Source organism: Acinonyx jubatus, chromosome A1, assembly GCF_027475565.1.
Source record: "Acinonyx jubatus isolate Ajub_Pintada_27869175 chromosome A1, VMU_Ajub_asm_v1.0, whole genome shotgun sequence".
In the NCBI taxonomy this organism is placed as follows: domain Eukaryota; kingdom Metazoa; phylum Chordata; class Mammalia; order Carnivora; family Felidae; genus Acinonyx; species Acinonyx jubatus.
Genome location: NC_069380.1, coordinates 143,020,739 through 143,042,005, shown reverse-complemented (window position 1 = coordinate 143,042,005; position 21,267 = coordinate 143,020,739). Strand labels below are relative to the sequence as shown.

Here is a 21,267-nt window from a genome sequence, read left to right as displayed (position 1 = left end):
CAGGGGGCTGCAACCTACCTTGGATGCATCCAGATCCGTGGGGTGCTTCATCACCCTGGGGTCATAGCCATTGTGCCTTAGTTTGATGACAGGATCAAAAAGGTCAGCAAACACCTGCAGGAGGGAAGATGCACCTGTTTCCTCTTTAATTCGTTCATCTATTGCAAGGCCATTCCTTTCATTTACCCCTTTCTACCTTCAGGGCCAAAGTTGATGCCCTCCTCTGTAATTCTCAGGGCTACCATGCAGGAAATGGGCGTGAGTGGATTGATGGTTATCAATAATAATAATAGGCTTATACCACCTCCCAGTGATTCTGCCAAACTCACTGCCATGAGACTAAGCAAGAAAATCTTGTGTTTAAAATTTGAGGGTTTTCCTCAAGTTCTTGCCTCTGTGAGATCAAAGAAGCTGACACAAGCAGTTTTGTGGTCCAAAGGGATGATCAGTTTCTAGAGTGTAAGCAACATAATAAATTCATGGAAAGCTAGCTGCACTACAAGCAACAGTCAGGGCAAATCTGGGAGTGCTCACCCTGTGAAGTCCATCCCCAGCCCAAACTATCTGGTGCCAAATCTTTTTTTCTTTCTTTCTTTTTTTTTTTTTTTAATAAAAACTTCAGATATATCCTTTAAGAAAATAACATTAAGAGAAGTCCTAATAGGGTTCCTGCCGCATTTGGGAACTATGGGAAGTGGGCAGGCCAGGGGTGGGGAAGCATGCTAGGTCCAGGGAGCCAGCTCCACTCTGAAACTCTGGGAGCCCAGAGTAGTGCAGTGCTGTATGTGAGTGAGCTACCCGTCTGGTTTATTTAGGAGGACGCCCTCCCTCCTCTTGATAACTGTTTTCCCAGGGGACTGCCTTCAGTTCCCTGCAACAGAAGGACACAAAGAAGTCTCCCTACAATTTGCTGCGACAGAGAGGCTGCTCTGTGAAGAGGGCTGCGTGGTGGCTGAGCTGCACTAGCAGCAGGCCATTCTATGCTTCTGCCTCAAGGATGAGGACACGGGGACGGTGGGATTTCTCAGAGAGACTTGGTGAACTCGATAGCCGAGACTCCAGTGGCTGTGCAATCAGTAACTCCCAAACTAAAGACAGAGACCATCCTCCTTCCTCAATAAAGTCTAGCCACAAACACACGATTCCCCAATGTTTTACTGGTAAATGTACATCACCAATTACAAGATTTTTTTTCTGTACCAGTTCATCCCCTTGACAGTCTCCGAGCATGCTGTCACGCAACTCATTCCTCCAAGGGGTGGGATACTAGAGTGGCAGCAAAAGAAGCCTTGTCCCTGGGAAGCTAAAGACCTCCTTGTCCAGAACATTCCAGCTGTTCTGCTGACGCTGGCTGCCCTTTATGGGACCTTTCCTGAGCAGGCAGAACAGGGGCCCACAGAGAAGAGGCGAACTCTGGGACCCAGAGCATCTCCCCCACTTTCGAATCAGCAGCGAATAGTTTTACCTCATAGGACTCCTCGTCACCAGCCACCATGCCCACAGTCTTTATGAAGGGATGGCCTGGGTTGTCCACTCCAGTCTGGATACACTGGTCCAGGGTGTAGCCATTGGGGGTCACCTTGTTGCGGAGCTTGGCGTAGATGGCTGGGGTGAGGCACTCGGCCATACAGTTGTTGTGCTTGCGCAGATCAGGGTAGTCCGCACTGCACGCAGACGAGAGAGGCTTTCAGTGATTTCAGTGAGCAGTGCCTGAGGGAAGCGGCCTAGGAAAGTGCTTTGTTTCTCGCCATCCTTCCCCCAGGCTCTCTTTAACCCGGAGTCAAGACTTAAGTAAGACAGATAAAAAAGGGAAAACACAGTCCCCTGAACAGCCAGACAAAGGGACCTGGCCCCGCTTAAGGATTCCAAGATGCCGGCTGCAGGAGCCCACAAAACTCTGCCTTAGGTTCGTGTAAAGAGCAGAGTGAAATGCTCGCTTCGGCAGCACATATACTAAAAAAAAAAAAAAAAAAAAAAAAAGAGCAGAGTGAAAATGACAAAATAAGTGGAAATCCTACGCGAACTTTGTTTTTTTTTTAAACTCAAAAGTTTTGTTAAAACACAACAGCCACATTTTGGTCCCTTCGGTCTGTGGTAGAGAGGTTAGAAACCTGCAGATGGAACTACATAAACATTCAGTAATTTATCTGTCCTCTACCTACGACGCAAGCTCCGGGACAGCAGACACTCCTGCGTTGCTGAGAACAGTGCCTGGCTACTGAAATAGGCATTCAGTACGTATCTGTTGGAACAGTACACAGAAAGAAATGATGTGAAATAAAATCTTTTGCTAGGATGTGTACTGGTTGAAGATAGGGGATTCCGGACTATCACGGGCTCAAACACAAGGAATCGCCTTCAGGAATTCCTGAAGTACATGGTGGGTGATGATGACTCCCTCAGAGATTCTGATTCCCACAAGAGCCAGTGAATGTCTCTGAGCGAAACATCGGGCCTTCCTTGTCTCTCTCCTCCATACCTGCCCACGCGGAGCCTCTTCAAGTCACCACTGCACGCCAGCTCTATGCCGTGTGTGCAGTCTCATTCATGGCAAGGTTCCAAGGGCCAAGAAAACATGTCCGTCTTCATGCCACTCCCCCACTTTCCCTGTGCGGTGTCCTTTAAAGCTGATGCTTCATATAAGTACTAGAGCCTCATTTTCCAGAAGGTGGGACAGCAGTGGATGATGGATAGATCTAGAATCAGGGTCATCGGATTTGCACTCGGCCACACTAGCTGTGTGAACTTGGGCACTGTTTAATTTTTCTAAGCCTCCACTTTATCACAAAGGGATGCAAAGATGAATAAAGTAGATACTCCATATACAGCGTTTAACACACAAAGATGCTCAGTAAAGGTTAATTATTACTATTATTGCTGTTGAACTAGACCACCAGTTGTGGGCAGGAATGAAGACACTGTACTTCCTTGAGTTCACCACAGGTCACTGTGCTTAGTGAGTCTTAAAACTGTTAGTCTGATTTAATCATTCTCAAAAGCAAAAAGAGGGACCCTGGCTGGCAGTTTCCAGCAGGGGAAAGCATATTTCTGGCTGACACTTGGAGGTTTTTTTAAATCCCAAGGACTTACCTTGGTGGGAACAGCCTGTGCTGCCCCCGGGCCTCAGCACACAGGTTCTGCCGGTTCAGCAGGTAGCCGGTGGTCAGGGCCCCGGTGCCCACGCCCACGGTAGCAAGTAACAGAGAAGCATTGCGGCCAGTTAGCAGCTTAGAGAAGACACTGGCCATCCTTCCTCTTGGATGAGTGTCTGGAAGCAGAGACACGGGATTAGACAGCCTCACGGGATAGACACTTACCATATAGCACAGAGACCACCAGGCAAGAGAAAGAACTTCAGGAGCCATCACCTCTCTTTTGGTTTGCTTTGTGTTTCTCTTTCTTCTTTCCTTGCCCACACCCCTTCACACTGGTTGGGGAAATCTGGGTAGTTTTAGACATTGTGAATGTCAAACTGCCTCAAGTCTGTGCCATTTTCTCCAGTAATAATACAGAAAAAAAGAAACAACAGAGTTTCTGTTTCTGGCTATTTGACACACCAGGTGCTCCGTCAGACCCTGCCATTGCACACTGAGGACAGCCTGTGTAAGACAGGTTCCTGGGCTTGGAAGAATACATCTCTGAGGACTACCCTCCTACTCCACTCAACCCAAATGAGATGGTGTCACAGCTCCAAGTAACAAGCCAGGAGGTTTGGGTTATCTTGAGGACGGTTGTCCATCTGAGCACTAAGGTTGGGATACCAGCAGTGAGTTGGAGAGCTCCATCTGTGACTCCCCTAGTGAATTAGGACCCTTGAGAGGAGCTAAAGTGGTCCAAGGTCAGCAATCACCCCCCCATCCCTGGCTTCCAGCAGAGCATAATCAGGAAAGTGTACTCAGTGTAGGCTCTGAGTTCCTACAGATAGATGAAGATCAAGCAACAAGCCCTCAAAGATCAAGCACACAAAGAGGAATTAGGAGCCAACAGAATCAAACTATCTTTCAAAAATGAGAATGAAAAGAAAGCGTAGATCAGTAACAAAGGAGCCACTAAAATACATACTTTAGGAAATAGAAAAGCAGACAATAGAAGGACAGCCTGAGATACAGACAAAATGGAGAAAACATATATACATCTAAACAAGTAATTACATGATATCAACAAAGAATAAAAATCAGGATAAGCACATGCCCAAACAGATACCCTGCTGTGTGTGCTATTGCCCAGAGATCAGAATGACCAGTTAATCCATCATCACCCAGCTGGGAGCTTTTTAATATGGGTTGTTGAGTAGAGAACAATAGAGCAGGTCACTCTAAGTACTCTTGCATTATACTGATCTCTAGGATGTCCACATACATGGAGTGCGAAATTTTTTCCCTAAAATTGAGAAGGTTCCAGAGACTCTGTTTCAAGATCCTCCAAGCTTGGCTGGGTTGGATGGTGCAGAGAGCCCACTGTATGGCTGTGGCTGAAACCCTGGGCCACCCAATGGAAGACAGACTTTTAATAGGGTCAGGGTGACATGGCTTACACACAATTCACTTTGGAGATCCACTCTCCTCCATGATTGCATTTTGGAACTGGGATCAGTTTGAACTTTTTATGCTTCCAGGGTCTCCACCTGGAAGTCTCTATTTAACATCATTTTAAGCAATACTATAGGGAAACTTGAACGTCTCAACAAAAGGCACCAAAGTCCTTGAAAAAAGTGAGGACTTTTTTTTTTTTTTTTTTTTTTTTTTAGCCCAGGAAATCAGAGAGCCTTTCCTCTATGCTAATGCCTCAAAACAATTCCCTAAGTCTTAAAGACAACAGCAATTACTTTATTAATCAATAGGCAAGAGAAATGGGCCATTCTTCAAGATGTCCTAGGGATTTGTAATGGCCCAACATTAATCCCATCACACAACCTGGGCTATTACTATTGGTCTCTATCCAAGAGTAGGTGAGGGCTTCTCCAAGAACTGCACTGATACTTCCTGACCCTCGGGTGTGGCAGGCAACACTAACCTCCATCTTTAGGGTCTGTTTCACCTTTGTCCACACCCTCCAGTCTACTCCCTGAGCAGAAAGGCAATGCTGTCATCTCTGAGATTTATCAGAGAACTCTGATAAAGAAGTAAAAGAAGCTTTGTCCAAATGCTTTTCAAGCAATATATGGGCCAAAAAATAAGCTAGGACAGTTCAGACAAAGAAAGAAATGCATTATTTCTGAGGCTGACTCAAATGTCATCTTTATTTTTCTTTCCTTAATTTGCTTGTACACAAATATGTATTCACATCAGAGTCTGTTTGAGAAGGTCAGTTTTTTTTTTAATGTTTATTTATTTTTGAGAGAGAGAAAGAGCACAAGTAGGGGAGGGGCGGAGAGAGAGGGGACAAGCAGGCTCTGTGCGGGCAGCAGAGAGCCTGATGCGGGGCTGGAACTCATGAACCATGAGATGATGACCTGAGACGAAGTCAGACGCTCAACTGACTGAGACACCCAGGCGCCCTGAGAAGATCAATCTTGAGCAGAGTCAGGAGGAAGGGGAGGGAATGGTGTCTGTGTGTAGCCAACTGACAACCAGTGGTCTTCAAAGGCCTTCCTGTGAGGATGAGGTGTAGGAGGGTGTCTGACTCAGAATATTAATGTTTGAAATGTCATCTTATCTAGATTCTGGTTTTGGAAATAACGTTAATTTACATCCAAGAGTTCCAACATTGTACTCCTGTCCGAGCAATGGCGTAGGATCCCTGCCAGTAATCCTGCGGAGGCTTTGGGTGCAGCAAGCAAAGCAATCCTGGAGCTCAAAGTCCTCAGTGCTCTTTCTGTGATTCTGACACAAAGTTTTAGTGAAGATTCGTACATCATTGACTCTATGTCGTTCACTCTTCAAGACACGCAGGAACAATGAATTTCACGGTTGAGGTCCCAATTGATACACTTGGGAGTGAGACTGAGCCAAGGGTCTCAATGAATGGCCTGGGGACCTTGGGTACAGCTGCTCCCCAAAGAGCCAGAGCCAGGCTTGCATTAAAACCATTTTTTCCTCAGGACGCCTGGGTGGCTCAGTCGGTTAAGCATCCGACTCTTGATTTCAGCTCAAGTCCTGATCTGGCGGTTTATGAGGTCGGGCCCTGCGTCAGGTTCTGTGCTAACAGGGCGGAGCCTGCTTGGGATTCATTCATTCTCTCTCTCTCTCTCTCTCTCTCTCTCTCTCTCTCTCTCTCTGCCCCTCCCCAGCTCATGCTCTCTCAAAAATAAATATTGAAAAAAAATTTTTTTAAGCTACACAGGAAGAACATTGCTTTACTTTACCCAGAAGGCCCCAAATATTACATAAGCACTATCTACAGCTGAAGCCTCTACTTAGAAGAGGCTGGATTTGTTACCTACACAGATGGTAAGATGATAGGTAACATGTGGCATAAATAAGCTGGAAAAAGGTATATGAGAGATAATCCATGTCCACCAAAGTGGTCGCTATTTGGCTTTGCCTAGTTTCTAAACATGGTGATTTTATAAGTCAGTATATCTTGTGAAACCATCAGGACAGAGGTTTGACGTGTAAAATAATCTGAGGCTTCCTTGCAAAGCTTTTTAATTTTTTTGGTTCTCTCCATGCCCCAAGCATTAGTGTAACATACTGAACTGTTCTGTGAAGAGATGGCTGGAGACAGGAGATGCGGGGCCAGAGCAGCTGTGGTGCTTCTCCAGGGACAAAGGCCTCCGCATCCAGGCACCCTCACCACAGGGAGAGAGGGATCCACTTTAAGGTTTTGGTTTTTGCTCTTCTTTTTGCCTGACAGCTTGCTTGAAATTCGGCATCATTCCCAGTTTCTCTGAATAATACCCTGTTTCCATCTTGGCACTCATCCCCACCTATAATTATTTTATCTGTTTTCTTTTTTATTGACCATCTCCCCCAAATAAATTATAAACCCCCAAAGGAAGGAACTTGGTTCCTTTGCTCACGGTTGCATCACCATTGCTTAGCACAGCACCTGGCACTTGGTAGGCTCCCAGTAGCATTATTTCATAAATGAATTGTAAGCTTCTTGCTGGGGTAGGAAGCCACTCTGAGGCTGCCGGGATCCACATGAGAATGCGGGCGTCAACTAAGTGGATAGAGTGGGGGATGCGAGGCCAGAGAGCTGAACAGATGGGCACAGGAACACAGGCAACAGAAGTTTAGAAGCCACTTTCCCTCAGCATTATGATACTCAGTGGCCAGTGTTCCCTGGGAGAGGAATCCTGACTTATCTGGGGGGAGAGGCACAAATGTCAACTAAATAAACTCATTAGGAATTTTGGGAAAGCTCACGTGGCACATGTACACACACAGTCAGGGACTGTCATGGGTGCCCCAAACACCACACACAGTGCCCCAGCCTGACTCTCAGGTTGAGAGCTATAGATCTCAGTACCAATCTCTGTAATATAGATATAATATTATACCATATATCTAATATTCTAGTATCTATATATATAATATAAAATAAGATATATTTTAAAATATCAGTTTACTTATATGTGGTTTATGTGATAATGCAATAAACTACACAAATTTGTTTTTGTAAAATCATTACTGTTTGGTTAAAGTATTGTTTTTTACTGCCTCTCTAATTTGGACTTTACTCTCCATCTTTCTCCTGACTGAACCATAGCCTGGTGCCTCAGTCTGCACAAAACTTCTCTGTGCCCCTCTAGCCCAAGGTGACTGCTTTCTCTCTGAATTTCCAAAGCCCTCGTGGGCTGCTCATTCATCTGCATGTACCCTACACAGTGTTTTGACACCTGTTAGTGAACTCAACTGTCATATATCTCCTGGCATGTTAAGGAACTGCTTACTATGTTAGCATTGCCTTCCCAGCTGATGGCCAAAATCTTTAATGATGGGATCCTTAAACATAATAGCTGCTCAATAAACATTTCTTCTCTGACTTAATTATTTGTGAGCAGTGCTTTGCCTGATTTCCAGGAGGAGGACATCTTACCAGCCTCCTGCTTATGTCCTTTCAGACAATGCATGTAGTTCTAAGGGAATGGACCCTTTACCTTGGGCTATTCCCAAAGGCACTTTACCCCTCTTGCCTGGCTCCTTTGCTCCCAAGTAATTTGCACTTTTAATTTGCTATGAAGCCCCAGGCCTGGTATCCAAGCCAACTTAGAATCAATTTTGTAAGCTAGCTTCCTCGGTCAAAACTTAAGGAAAAAAAAAAAAAGTCTACTTATATGAAACACATCCATTTCAGCCATTGCTTTTGAAATCCTATCATAAAAGCAACCAAGCGAGACGAGTAGGCTGGATTTCAGCATTTCCTTGCTCAAGTTCCTGGTCTCTACAAGCTGCCCATGAGGAGAGGAGCCCAGTGCAGGCCTCTGATCTCTCTGCCATAACCGACTGAGCTCTCAGAGCCAATTGAGCCTGACTTCAGCTGTTTCCAAGGGAGATCCAGTAGAGGCTGTCCCACAGACAACAGGCAAAGCCTCCCAGCAGAGCAAGAAGCCTAGCATACATTCTCTTCCTTCCAGCAGGAATTCTCTGACTGAGCCGGCAGGCGGGGAAGGAGATGGCAGACGAGGAGCCAGTGCTGGGTGTTGGGGAAATTTAACTAAAATCTGTCATCCAGAAATGCCTCTCCACAAATTATAGGAAAGAAAGAGAAGAAATTTATTGCTGACTACGCACTAAGCCAGACTGTGATACATATTACAGGCAGTCTCCTAAAAGACGTTGCAAAAACAGAACCAAATCTCACCCTTTTATTGAGCCATGCAGATACGGCTGTTACATACATGCTCTCGAGGTAACTCAAGTAAGAGGACATAACAGCATTATTTGTCACACAGAGCTTATTCTAAATTCATCTCAAACTGGGGTAGCCATTTGTGTTAGCTAATTGCCTCTATCCAAAAGAAAAATAAGCTTCTCTTGTTGCTATGACAGCAGGTAGTTTTACAACTTGAAGCCTGGCATCTTGAGACTGGGAGGTAGGGGCCTATCCTTCTTGATGTATACATTTCAAAGAAATGCTCCCAGGCCCTCAAGAAAAACACTTCTAGGTTGTAAAACTGGATGGATCCTTGCTTACTCTTAATAAGATTTATATATATCTCAAAGGGACAGAGAAAGAACTTACAAGTTTTCTAAAGAAAATGCTCTAAAAAAGGGGGAGGGGCTCTTTCCCTTTTTTTCACTAGGAAGCAATAATTTTGTTTTCTCCCCTTCCTATGGGTGGGGGAGTACTGCGTCAGCAGCTCAGCAGGGCTCCAGCCAAGGGTGGACATCCCTCAGAACTGATCCCACACTTCATAAAGACCCAATGACCATAGGACGAGGTCACAATTCTTCTTGCTTCTCAAGCCCACTGGCCTGTGGATGAAGGTTTGCCATAAATGCTAAGTGAGAGAATGAACATGGTGACTCAGAGTCAAAGGGACTTCAGTAGTTGGCCGGAGTGCAGGCACCCCCTTCCCCTCAGCCTTCCTCCAACACCAGCAGAGCAGGGCATCTCACCACTTCCCAGAGCAACCCATTTCACTGTTACATAATTATTGAAAATTTTCCCATGTCTCAATAAGGGGGGCAAATCAAAATTAGGGAGTATGTCTAAGGGCCAGGTACTTTCTCCACAACAGCCTTGAGGAGCAAACATCTTGCCCCATGTCACAGATGAGGGAACTCAAAGACAGAGGTTAACAAACAGCTCAAGGTCACACAGATGAAGGTAAAGTACATATAGAGTTTTAGTAGGCACTCATTTAAATGAAGATCGTGTTTTTACTTATAAGATTTAATAATCAAAACTACAGTACGTTTGGATGGAGCCAACCTCTGGTCTCCCAAGGAATGTAGCTGCTAGTCAGTTCCAGCTGTGTTGGTCCTTCATGGTTTCTTAGGGATACTGGATGGTTTCTCTCAGTCAGGGTTTCCACAGGGAGCTCACGGCCAAATTGCCAGCCAACACACAGGCATCGTTCTGGGCACCCCGGAGGGAAAGCAGAACCAAAGAGTGTACACTCAATGCTTCTTCCACCCTCCAGGAACATCTTGACAGCGAACTCCCAGAAGTAGTCTGGTGGTGTGGGTCAAAGTCACTGTGAATGACACTGACATGCTTCAGGTGGAGAGAAGTCAGAGTGAGCAGCGATGAAGGGAGAGGGAAGACAGGATGATGAGGTGGTGATGATAGGTATCTTTTTATTTTATTTTGATAAATATTTAAGTGTTTATTATGGGACAGGTTTTACAGAGCTCAGAGTCTGAGGGGAAAATTCCTATGTAGCACTCATGTGCTGGGCTTTATGGCTATTAGCCCATTCAATCCTTACAACAGACTCATGAGGTTGATGCTCTTTTTTTTTTTTTTAAGTTTGTTTGTTTGTTTAGAGGGAGGGGCACAGAGAAAGAAATAGAGAGAGAGAGAGAGAATCTCTGCTTGGGGGATAATAATCCGTGCTTGGGGCTCCATGTTGATGGTATGGGCTCAAACTCATGAACCTCCAGATCATGACCTAACCTGAAGTCAGAAGCTCAAACAACTGAGCCACCCAGGTGCTCCGGTTGATGTTCTTATTATCCCCACTTTACAGATGGGCAAATGGAGGCAAAGAAAGGTAACATAACTTGCTCCTGGAATTCAAGGCCAGCAGTTTGTTCTCACAGTCTATGCTCTTAAGCAGCACCATTCCTGGGTCACTATAAGTCATGGGAGAGGTGTTCTACCAGGGAAGCCAGAGCCCCTTGGGAGCTCCTGGGAGACCACAGTCTGATTTGGGACCACACCATTCAGCTACAATGTACTTGTCTTGTGTTATTCAGACCAAGGTATTTCTTGCCCTTGCCTGCCCTGTGACTGGTACCAGGTCACGAACCACAAAGGAAAAGAGCAAAAACAATGACCAACACTGCACACCCATGTGCATAGACACGGCTGTGGATGCCTGCATGCATTGCCTCTTTCTGGCCAGCTGCTTTCCAGGCATCTTCCAAGTGGGAGAATGGCCATTGCCCTTAGTACACATGAGACTTACTCTACCTTTGAATGCTGTAGAAAGGGAGACAGGGATCAAGGCTAACTATACCCCTGTTCTCTGCCTGGGTCCAGAATCATCAGGATGAAGACCCAGCATCCTGGGCCAATGTCACTAACCTAAATTGGGCTTTGGAGGGACTCTATGGAAAATAATTGCCCTAAAATTTCTAGAGTTGAATTAAACTGGGACTGAAACTGCCTAGGATTTGTGGTGGCTGCCTATCCCCAAAGGTCCAAGGAAAACCCCATGATTTAGGGACAACCTTGACTGATTCTACATTCTAGAACACCTGTAGCTTTGAGGGACATATCCGAACGAGGTCAAGACCAACCCCTCAGTGAGTGACCAATGCAAAGTGTGAATGCAGTGGAGAGGGTCACACTGCAGCCTGAGAGCTAGCCTTGAATCTCATTTATTCATCCACCCGTTTGTCCACCTGTCTGTCTGACTATCCATCCATTGAACAACATTAGACAATCAATTCCTGTGTCAGATACTGGGGCTGCCCTCCCGAAGCTCATGGTCTGGTAAGAGAGACAGAGTGAGAGATCATTGTAAAAACAGATTATAATCACAAGTGACATAAGCAAAGAGAATTAACAGGGGAGAAGACCCAAGTCTGCTGGAAGATCAGGAGGATTTTCCTGGAGAAGGTGAAAAACCTCTGGGGATGTCACTTTGCCAGGAGGACACTGCAGACAGAGGACAACATGCAGAGGCAGGGAGTCATGAGGGCAGTGGGCAGCCAGGGAGGTCAAAGGCAGGGGTAGAGACTGCAGAGAGAGCCGTAGAAGCCAGAACAAGAAGAACGTCACTGTGAAACCTGGAACTTGATTCCGAGATGGTCAAAGGACAGGGTTTTTCGCAGAGGAATAATTTTACTAGATTTATGGAAGGTTGGCTCCAGACTAACGCTGCCAAGGTGTGGTCTGTGGACTGTTAAACCATTTCATGATGAGAGAAGTATAGAAACTGAGAGTAAGCATTTAGAACACTTATGACACATTGATAGAGAAATTTTAATGAAGAAAATTCAAGCTGGTATTTTGTGGGTCTTTTATTTTTCTAGTAATTGTGTCTTATTGTGTTTTACAAATGTATTGGTGTACTACGGATTAGATATTAATAACAGATTTTGCCACAAATTGTTTGAGAAGTGTTGCTCAGTTTCCTCACCTGTACAATAAGGCTAATCATAGGCCCTACTCATAGAGGTTTTGTGAGGATTAAATGAGCCCTTAGCACAAATACTGACATAAAGGCATTAGTCGTTCTTCTGGCTCAGGGTGCCTGGGTGGCTCAGTTGGTTGAGCATCTGACTCTTGATTTCGGTTCAGATCATGATTTCGCGGTTCATGGGTTCGAGCCCTGCGTCAGGCCCTGTGCTGACAGTGCAGAGCCTGCTTTGGACTCTCCCTCTCTCTCTGACCCTCTCCTGCTCATCTCTTTCTCGAAATAAATAAATAAACTTAAAAAAAAAGTCCTTGTGGCTGATGTTACTAAATTGGTGAGGAAGGGAAAGGGGTCTAGAGGCAGAGAAATGATGTCCTAGTGTCCTGGAATAAACTAAGCAGGAGATTCTCCAGGCTTCTCCCCATGGTGGTGGGGAAGGTTTCATGGAGATAGATGGCAGAATTTCCAAGATACTTAGTGCGTGGGCCCACAGGGCTTTTTTGACCAATCAGGTGTGGACTGAGAATTTCTTCTGACTTGAGAATTTCACTTGACTGGGAATCTTGGCTGGGGAGCAGCCTTGGGGTCAGGCAAAGACAGGACGATCAGGTTGAACAGAAGGGGTCTGTGATGTATTCTGGAAGGAATGTCTTTCTTTTCTTTCTTTCCTTTCTTTAAAGTAAGCTCTACCCCCAACATGGGGCTTGAACACACAACCTCAAGATCAAGAGTTGCATGCTCTACCAACTGAGCCAGCCAGGCACCCCTGGAGGGAATGTCCTTTAATGTGATTGAGGGCTTATAAGAGAGGTCTAGTCTGGAAAGGATGGCAATTGTCCAGCTATCCACCCTGTTTCTAAATCCTCTCATTCAGCCTTCCTGGGTGCTCACCCAGGCCCTGTTTGCTCACCCAGGCCCTGTTTGGACACCAGAGTGACAGGGAACTAGTGACAACAGACACAGGTGTAGTATCATGATTGGAGGCTCTGAAGCCAGAATCCTGGATTTATATCCAGCTCTGCCACTTACAATTCTCTACTGTCTTGAGAAAGGTTTACTTTGATTTCCAAGTCTTACTTTTCTCAAATATAAAATGAAAATAATAAAAATGAGAAAGGATTAAAAAGGAAGTCCATGTGCAACCTGGACAACAGTATCTGGCACTTATTAAGGGCTGAACATGTGTCCACTTTTGTTAATATTACTTTGTGCTACTTTTGAGAGGTTACCCCTACCTGCTGCCACTGTGTTTGAGAACATTGTCCCTTCACCTCAGCAAACAGCCCAGCTTTGTCCCAGGGAAGTGGTCTGAGGGCTTCTTCACTCCTTACGACTGACAGGGTTACCAACTGAACACACAGAAAGCACCCACCAGTGACCTGGGAAGGTCAAGGGGATGATTGTGGAGCCTGCCTGGAGCCACATAAGGTTTTTCCCAGGGTGCTTTCTCAGGCCACTTTCTGGGTCAGGCTGTCTTCTGGGGTTTTCCTGGGTTTGTACAGCCAAGACTGAGCCTTGTCCCTAGGCTCCTCACTGTCCCAAGGATGCCTGGTACTTCAGGGATGCGCTGTTTCTGCCCTCCAGACTGCAACCCTTCTGGTAACTGTAGTTTCCTCCCAGGCACGCTCATTTTCTTCAGCCCTGACCTGATATCTTCTCCTTCTTGGCCCCATCTACAGGGACTTCGTAGGTCTGCTGCTTGCCCAGGGCACCCCGAGGCTGGAGAGCAGGACCTTTTCTACAGGACGATTACACTTAGCTACTCCAAATCAGAAATTTTGTTTCTGTGGAGACCACTAAATAAAGATCCATGCTATGCAGATGGCCCACAGACACATGAAAAGATGCTCTATCACTAATCATAAGGGAAATGCAAATCAAAACCACAATGAGATAGCACATTATATGTATCAGAGTGGCTATAATCAAAAAGACAAGAAATAACAAGTGTTGGTAAATATGTAGAGAAAAAGGAACCCTTGGTGCACTGTTGGTGGGAATGCAAATTGGCACAGCCACTGTGGAAAATAGTATGGGAGTTCCTCAAAAGACTGATAATAGAAATACCACAGAACCCAGTAATTTTACTACTGGGTATTTACCCAAAGAAAACAAGTAATAATTCAAAGAGATATGTGTAGTTCCATGTTTATTGCAACATTATTTACAATAGCTAAGATACGGAAACAACCCAACTGCCCATGAATAGATGAATGGATAAAGAAGAGAGGTGTGTATACACACACACACACACACACACACACACACACGTGAATATTACTCAGTCATAAAAAAGCAGGAGATCTTGCCATCTGCAACAACATGGGTGGACCTAATAATGTGAAGTGAAATAAGTAAGAGAGAAGAAGAAAAATACCACAAGATTTCACTTATATGTGGAACTGAAGAAAGAAAACAACCGAACCAAGAAAAAAGAGACAAAAACAAATAGACTCTTAAATACAGAGAACAAACTGGTAGTTGTCAGAAGGGAGATAGGTGGGGGATGGATGAAATATATGATGGGGATTAAGAGGTACAAAATTTCAGTTATGAAATAAGTTACAGAGATGAAAAGTACGGCATAGGGAATATAGTCAATAATACTAATAACATTGTTTAGTGACAGGTGGCGACTACGCTTATTGTGATGACCACAGAGCAATGTACTGAATTGTTGAATCATGTTGTACACCGGAAACTGATATAACACTGTATGTTAATTATACTTCATTAAAAAAGATAAAATAAAATCAAGATGTAACTATTTGTGAGGATGTAGAAAAAAGGGAACCTTTGTGCACTGTTGGTGGGAATGTAAACGGATTGGTATAGCCCCTATGGAAAACAGTATGTAGATAACTCAAAAATTAAATAGAACTACGATATGATCAGCATTCCCACTGCTGGTTATATGTCCAAAGGAAATGCAATCAGTATCTCAAAGAGCCATCTGCATCTTTGTGTCCATTAGAGCATTTTTCACAACAGTCACAATATGGAAACAACCCAGGGTCTGCCAAAGGATGAATGGATACAGAAGATGTGGTCCGTATATATATTTATATTTATATTTATATTTATATTTATATTTATATTTATATTTATATTTATACTTAAGTCAAACAAGGAATACTGTATGATATCACTTATATGGGACCTAAAAAATGAACTCCTAGAAACAGAGTACAGTAGTGGTTACTAAGGATGGGGAATGGAGGACGTGGACAGATGTTGGTCCAAGGTACACATTTCCAGTTACAAAACTAAAAACCTGAGTATCTAATGTATACTATAATGAGTATAATTAATAACACTGTATTATATCCTCAAAAGTTGCTCAGAGGGTAGATCTTAAATGTTCTCACCACAAAACAGAAATGGTAATTATGGGATGCTATCAAGGTGTTAGCTAGTGCTATGCTGGCAATCACTGGACAATAGAAACATGTACCCAACTGTATACTTTAAAATTATACACTGTCTTATGTCAATTTCACTGCAATAAAGCTGCAGGGAAGCAGTAAATAAAGGCCCATGCAAAGGACAAGGAGAGGCTTTCTTTAGGTCTCAAAAGGCTCCTGCAAGAGGGTTAGGGAGGCAGGAGTTGACACAGGGTGTGGCTCTGCAGGGCCCTCCCCTCATCTGCTGTGAACAGAATCACCTGGACTGCTCAGTGAGCCGCTACAACCATTTTGGAAAGTGAACCGAGAAACATCTATGAACATGCGCATACCCGCTGGCCCGGCATCACACTTTGGGAATCCATCCTGCAGCAATACAGCTGCCAGTACATAAGAAGAGAGTCCCAGGATGAGGGAGCACTGTTTGTAGTGGCAAACAAATAAACAAAACCTGGAGGCCACCCGCCCATCAGAAGGGTTGTAGTAAGTGTGGCACATTCAGACAGTGGAATATTCCTCAGCTATTCAAGAATTAGTTAAAACCACCTCCACTTAACCTGGATAAACATTTATGCCGTATTTTTAGGTTCAAAGGAAAAACTACTTGCTTAATAATGACTAGGAATGGTTCCAGTTTTATAACAATATAAATATATATGCATTTGCATATATTTAAGTGAACATAAGTATTGAAGGTTATTCACACTAGTTATTCAAACTGCTAAAAGGGTTATTTCAGAGCAACAGACTGGGGGGAAGCAGACTATTAATTTTTCTTCATAGAACTCTGTATTGTGTCACTTGTAAAAACAGCATATCTAACTTCGTGATTGAAAAAGGTAAAAAGCTAAAAAGTAAATCAACTCTGAAGTGTGTTAAAAATCCAGATTTCTAGGCTCTATCTTTTGAATGAGTTTCTGCAAGAATGGAGCCATCACATGTGTCTGTCAAAGAGCTTCACAGGTGATTCCCAAACCTCACTGGGTCTGGGAACCTGAGTGTGAGCAACTCCATCTATATAACAGGGTCAACGAAACCTCTCCCCATATGTTGTAAGGATTAAGGGACAGGCTGCAGCAAGCACTGAATATATTTGAGTCCCTTCTCCCTAAGGACCCTAAGGTTATGGGACACTTACCACTCTCTCCTCAAAGCCACCCCTGATTATCTCGACCGGCACTGGTCTGCCCCTTCTCTGAATGTTGGTTAATTTTAGCTTACATTTTTAGCATTTAAAATGTTTCATTCAATCGTTTTATTTGTAATCTGAGAGCAAGACTACATTCTAGAAGGAGCCCAGTGCGTACTTTCAGATCCACTGATCATGCTCTGAAAACCAACATCTGAGTTCAGTAAATGGATTTAACTAGTGGGGCTGTTAAATTCTCTGACACCTGTTATCAGGGGATCTTACCCCTAGCTGACAACCCCTCACCTACCTACTACAACCTTCAGGCTTCACCCACTTCTAACCCTCTGCTCTACCTTTCCACCTGGGATGTCCTTGCCGCCATCCCTGCGTGCCCAGTCAAACCTGTCTTTTTTTTTTTTTTTTAAACATTTATTGAGCTCCTACCATAAGACACCACCATGCAAGAAGTCTTACAAATTGTCTTTAGTCTTTGCAACAATCCTGCCAAGTAAGCATTATTTTGGAAATGGGGAAACAGGCTCAAGAGAGATTAGGTGACCTGCTCCAGGTCTCACAGCATGTTGACTGAGCTGGGATTTGAACCCAGGTGTGTCTTTCCTTTTATCATGACAGCTCCTGGGGACAGGAACATTACCTCAAAGCGTGTGACTCCCCAGAGTCCCAGAATATTATAAGCCATTCTCCTTCTTTGTCCTCACACTCCTGAAGTGGCCCAGATGTCAGTGTTCTCCACTCACACACCAGGTGCCCAATGTGCGTGCCAGCCACGTAGGGGACACTGAGCCAGCCTCCCTTTTTCTTTTTTTAAATTTTTAAATTTTTTATTTTTGAGAGAGAGAGAGAAAGAGAGACAGACAGTGGGGCAGGGGCAGAGATAGGGAGAGACAGAGAATCCAAAGCAGTCTCTAGGCTCTGAGCTGTCAGCACAGAGCCTGACACGGGGCTCAAACTCACGAACTGTGAGATCATGACCTGAGCCGAAGTCAAATGCTTAACCGACTGAGCCACCCAGGCGCCCCCCCCCTGCCTTTTTCTTAAGGAGATAGAGCTAGTCTCCCTCCTTCCTCTCTCCTCCCTTATGCAGAAGTAGGGATTGCAGAAGAGAGGAGGGAGGTCGTCTATGGCCCTCACTCCATAGAAGCTGTCAGCCTGTTTCCCTAACTTGGAACACCTCTATGACTCTAGATTTGAAAACCATTGGTTACACCATCATGGCTAAAATCTGGCAGAATTCCAGGGCTCCAAGCCAGGGAGGTTTCTCTCTGGGGTTCAAGATCACAGCAAAAGGCCTTAATATCATGTTTGTTGCTACTTGCCCCTTCCATTAAAAAATAAGAACCACACCATATTAAGTCCTTTGGTCAGAGTGCATAAGAGCTGTATAGCTCTCCGTCCTAGGCTAGACTCAGAGTCTGGGGTCTGGTCTAAGAGTTTTGTCCAGTTCTGTCACATCCTGGAATGTGGAGGCCTTAGATTCTGTCACTGCCTCAAGACTGAGATTCCTGGATAGAGATGCCACGGGTGCCTTTCTGCTGACTCAGAGTTATTTCTAATCCAGCTGTACATGGTGTCCATGTGTTTGAACTCCTTGGGGCTGGAGGGCAGTGGAAGGCCAAGGGGAGGACCACGTGTCAGCTCTCGTTCCACAGAGCCACCCCAAAACAGAGCACATCCTTGGGGATGGACCAGCTCCACAGACCACTCTCAACAAATTCCCATGATGCCGGTCTACTAGGCCAGCAGAAAATGGCTGTCCCCTCCCAATTCTCCCAGAGAGCACAGGGGTCAAGCTACTTCCCCACCACTGGATATACAGTCACTCTAATGGGCACCCTTGGTCATTTCTGTTCTATTTAGCAAGTAGCAAGTGAGAAGCAGGAGATATTTACAGTCTTTCCCTGTAAACCAGAGGCCTTTCGTAGGCCTCCTGATAATGAAGACATAGGACTATTACCAGACTCGCCTCTCATAGTTAAATTGTTTTCAAGAAAAGATTAAGTTAGGAACCATCTAGTCCTTTAAAATGCTATAAAGGAGTAGCCTCCTTCCCTGCCCAGGGATAGGCTCCTCTGTGGCTTCCAGGCAAAGGTGGGTATGACCTCTAACTGTCACCTTCAGGCCTGGCTCCCTGCAGTGAGACCCAAGAAGACAAATGGCTCCTCCAAGCTGTAGCAGACGTGGAGACCCAGGGGCTCTCAGCCGAGGCAAAGTCTGTCTCAGAACCAACCCTCCTCCCGCCTCTGAATGCCCAGGACTCCCCATTCCGCACCCCACCTCCTAACCCATGATTTTCTGAACCTCCCAGGTCAAGAAAACTGACCTGGCCTCCGGTCCAATCTCTACGGATAGGATTTGATCATGCAACTGGCAGAGTCCACGGGTGTAGATGGCACTTGTGCCCTTTGCTGAAATGGAGCCTTAACCCAGAGAAGGCTTAACTCTAAAGGCTGAAGTTTTGGGGAAAAGCACCTACAAATGGAGAGGAGGAAGTAGGCTGGGCACACAGCTATCAACACCCATATACTCTCTAAGAGCCTGCCTGGCCAGGAAGCCCCCTTGCGAAGTTCTGAGGGTGGGTCTGTTCTCCTTGAGCAGAGAGGAAACAGACCAATGACAGGGGTTCGGAAACAGAGAAAGTGTGGGAGTTGCAGACAGGGAAAGTGGCACTTCTGGAAACAGGGCAGCAGCTGAACCGGCAAAGCCTAGTCACGAGGGCACTAAACCCACCTCATGGGATTCCAGCTGACCCTCTGCGGGGTCGCAGAGCCAGGGCAACGCTCGAAGGAAGGTCTAAAGGGCAGCACTGAGGAGATCTGAAGAATCTGGGTTTGTCCCTGCACATCACTCTCCAAACCCACCAGAGCATTTGAAGGCAGAGATGTCATCCACTCAAGGGACAAAAGCAGGGTTGACACTAACCCCCTGCGAGCCAACCGAGCAAATAAGATGAAACACGTTTAGGCCAATTGCGCAGCATTTTTACTTCCACTGGGGGCAAAACAATTACTTGGCTCGTTATTAATGGATTAGCGATTTCAAAAATGAATCTCTAGTAATAGTGTTAACCAGTTTAAATTGGGTCCAGCTGTTGGGTTAATTAGCAATTAGCTCCTTTCGAGGGCCTCAAAATGTTCATTTTCCACCTACTTATCCCAAGTCACCGATTTGCACTTTGATGCCACTGAGGTTGAAAACCAATCCCAGAAAACATTGGATTCGTTGAAGAGTAACGTCCCAAATTCAGAGACATGGAGGTTTCCCATCAAGAAAAATTCCTGATTTGCCGACAAAAACGAGGACACAAACAAGGTGCGGATGCCAGCACCTCACTGCAGGGCTGTTCAGAGAACGGCCACCTGCGCCTGTGTGCGGGAAAGGGAGGAGGCTGCGGCTAGGGCCCAGTCTGAAGGCTTCTTCAGACAGGCACCACCAATTCCTCACCCGGGAGCAGTGCCCACGAGAACCAACTGTTATCGCCGGACTACGAGGTCCCGCCCGCAGCCCTCGGCCCACTGCACACATGGCCCCTCACACTGGCTGTAGCAATGCCCCCGCTTTGCAGGAATGAAGCCTGGCTTCGTGGGCTCACTGACCTTGGAGCCGGAGTCTCCCGCGTCCCGCTGCCCGCAAACAGCTGAGAAATGTACCGGAAGCTGGTGGGCCTTGGCCTTGAAAAAGCTCCCAGGCTGGGCGGGGCTGGGGCGTGCCTCCGCCAATCGCGTCTCTCCCGTCGGAGGTCAGGACGCGCTGGATCCCACAGCGGTGCCCTTGAACGCTGGCCCGGGACTCTCCCCACTGGGCTGTCTCTAGCACCTGCCCTTTCTCTCAAGCGTTGCCCTCCCCCAAGTCTGGTGCTGGAGGCGGCCTCTCCCAGGGCTCTTCCAGGTTCCTGGGCCTGCAACCTGGCTGACTGGCCGCCCAGCCATGCAGCACCGGGCTTTGGCATGGAAGCGCGCGGGCAGGGAGACTGCCTCACCTGTTCGGGGATTTGTTTCCTCCTTCCCTCACCAGCGCCATCTCGGGGGCCCCGGCTAGCTCTGGAGAATGACTCCCTACGTCCTCCCCCCGCCCACCAGCTGAGGTCTGAGAGGACGACGTCTAAAGTTCCCTCTCGAGCTGCTAATCAGGCTCTGGGCGATTAGCAGGGACCAGACGATCTTCCAACTTGTTGTCTAGGGCCTGGGTTCGGGGACAACAATCACGTTTCTCTTTTAGATCAGGCAATCTGAGGTGGACTGCTAGACAATTTCACTTTCAATCGTTACCAGTTTAATATATCGCCCAGAAGGCCCTGCAGGCCACATCCCTGCTTAAAAATAGCCCTCCTTGGGACTTGCGCCCCAAACCGGAAAGGTTGACTGTAAATAGCTGTGACCCACGAGGACTTTGGCAGCAGCCCTGACCTTTCAGAGGGAGCTGCCTAAGTCTCTGGCGACTGTCACGTACCCAGCTTCTACGCCAGGGGCACACCACCACCAGCTGGTTCCTTTCCCTTTTTAATCAGGATCCAA

The 21,267-nt window shown here is 45.9% G+C and overlaps 1 protein-coding gene across 1 annotated transcript in view; it reads right to left on the bottom strand.

Moving 5' to 3' along the window:
• Positions 1-20,500, bottom strand: part of CKMT2 (creatine kinase, mitochondrial 2) — a 36,522-nt gene extending 16,022 nt beyond the window's left edge. The window contains exons 1-4 of the mRNA XM_027039076.2: positions 20,350-20,500; positions 3,091-3,268; positions 1,466-1,664; positions 19-114 (exon numbers count right to left, since the gene is read on the bottom strand). Coding sequence (XP_026894877.2) covers positions 19-114; positions 1,466-1,664; positions 3,091-3,248 — 453 coding nt within the window. The 5' untranslated portion in view covers positions 3,249-3,268; positions 20,350-20,500. The remainder of the gene's footprint in view (positions 1-18; positions 115-1,465; positions 1,665-3,090; positions 3,269-20,349) is intronic.
• Between the last annotated feature and the right edge of the window lie 767 nt (positions 20,501-21,267).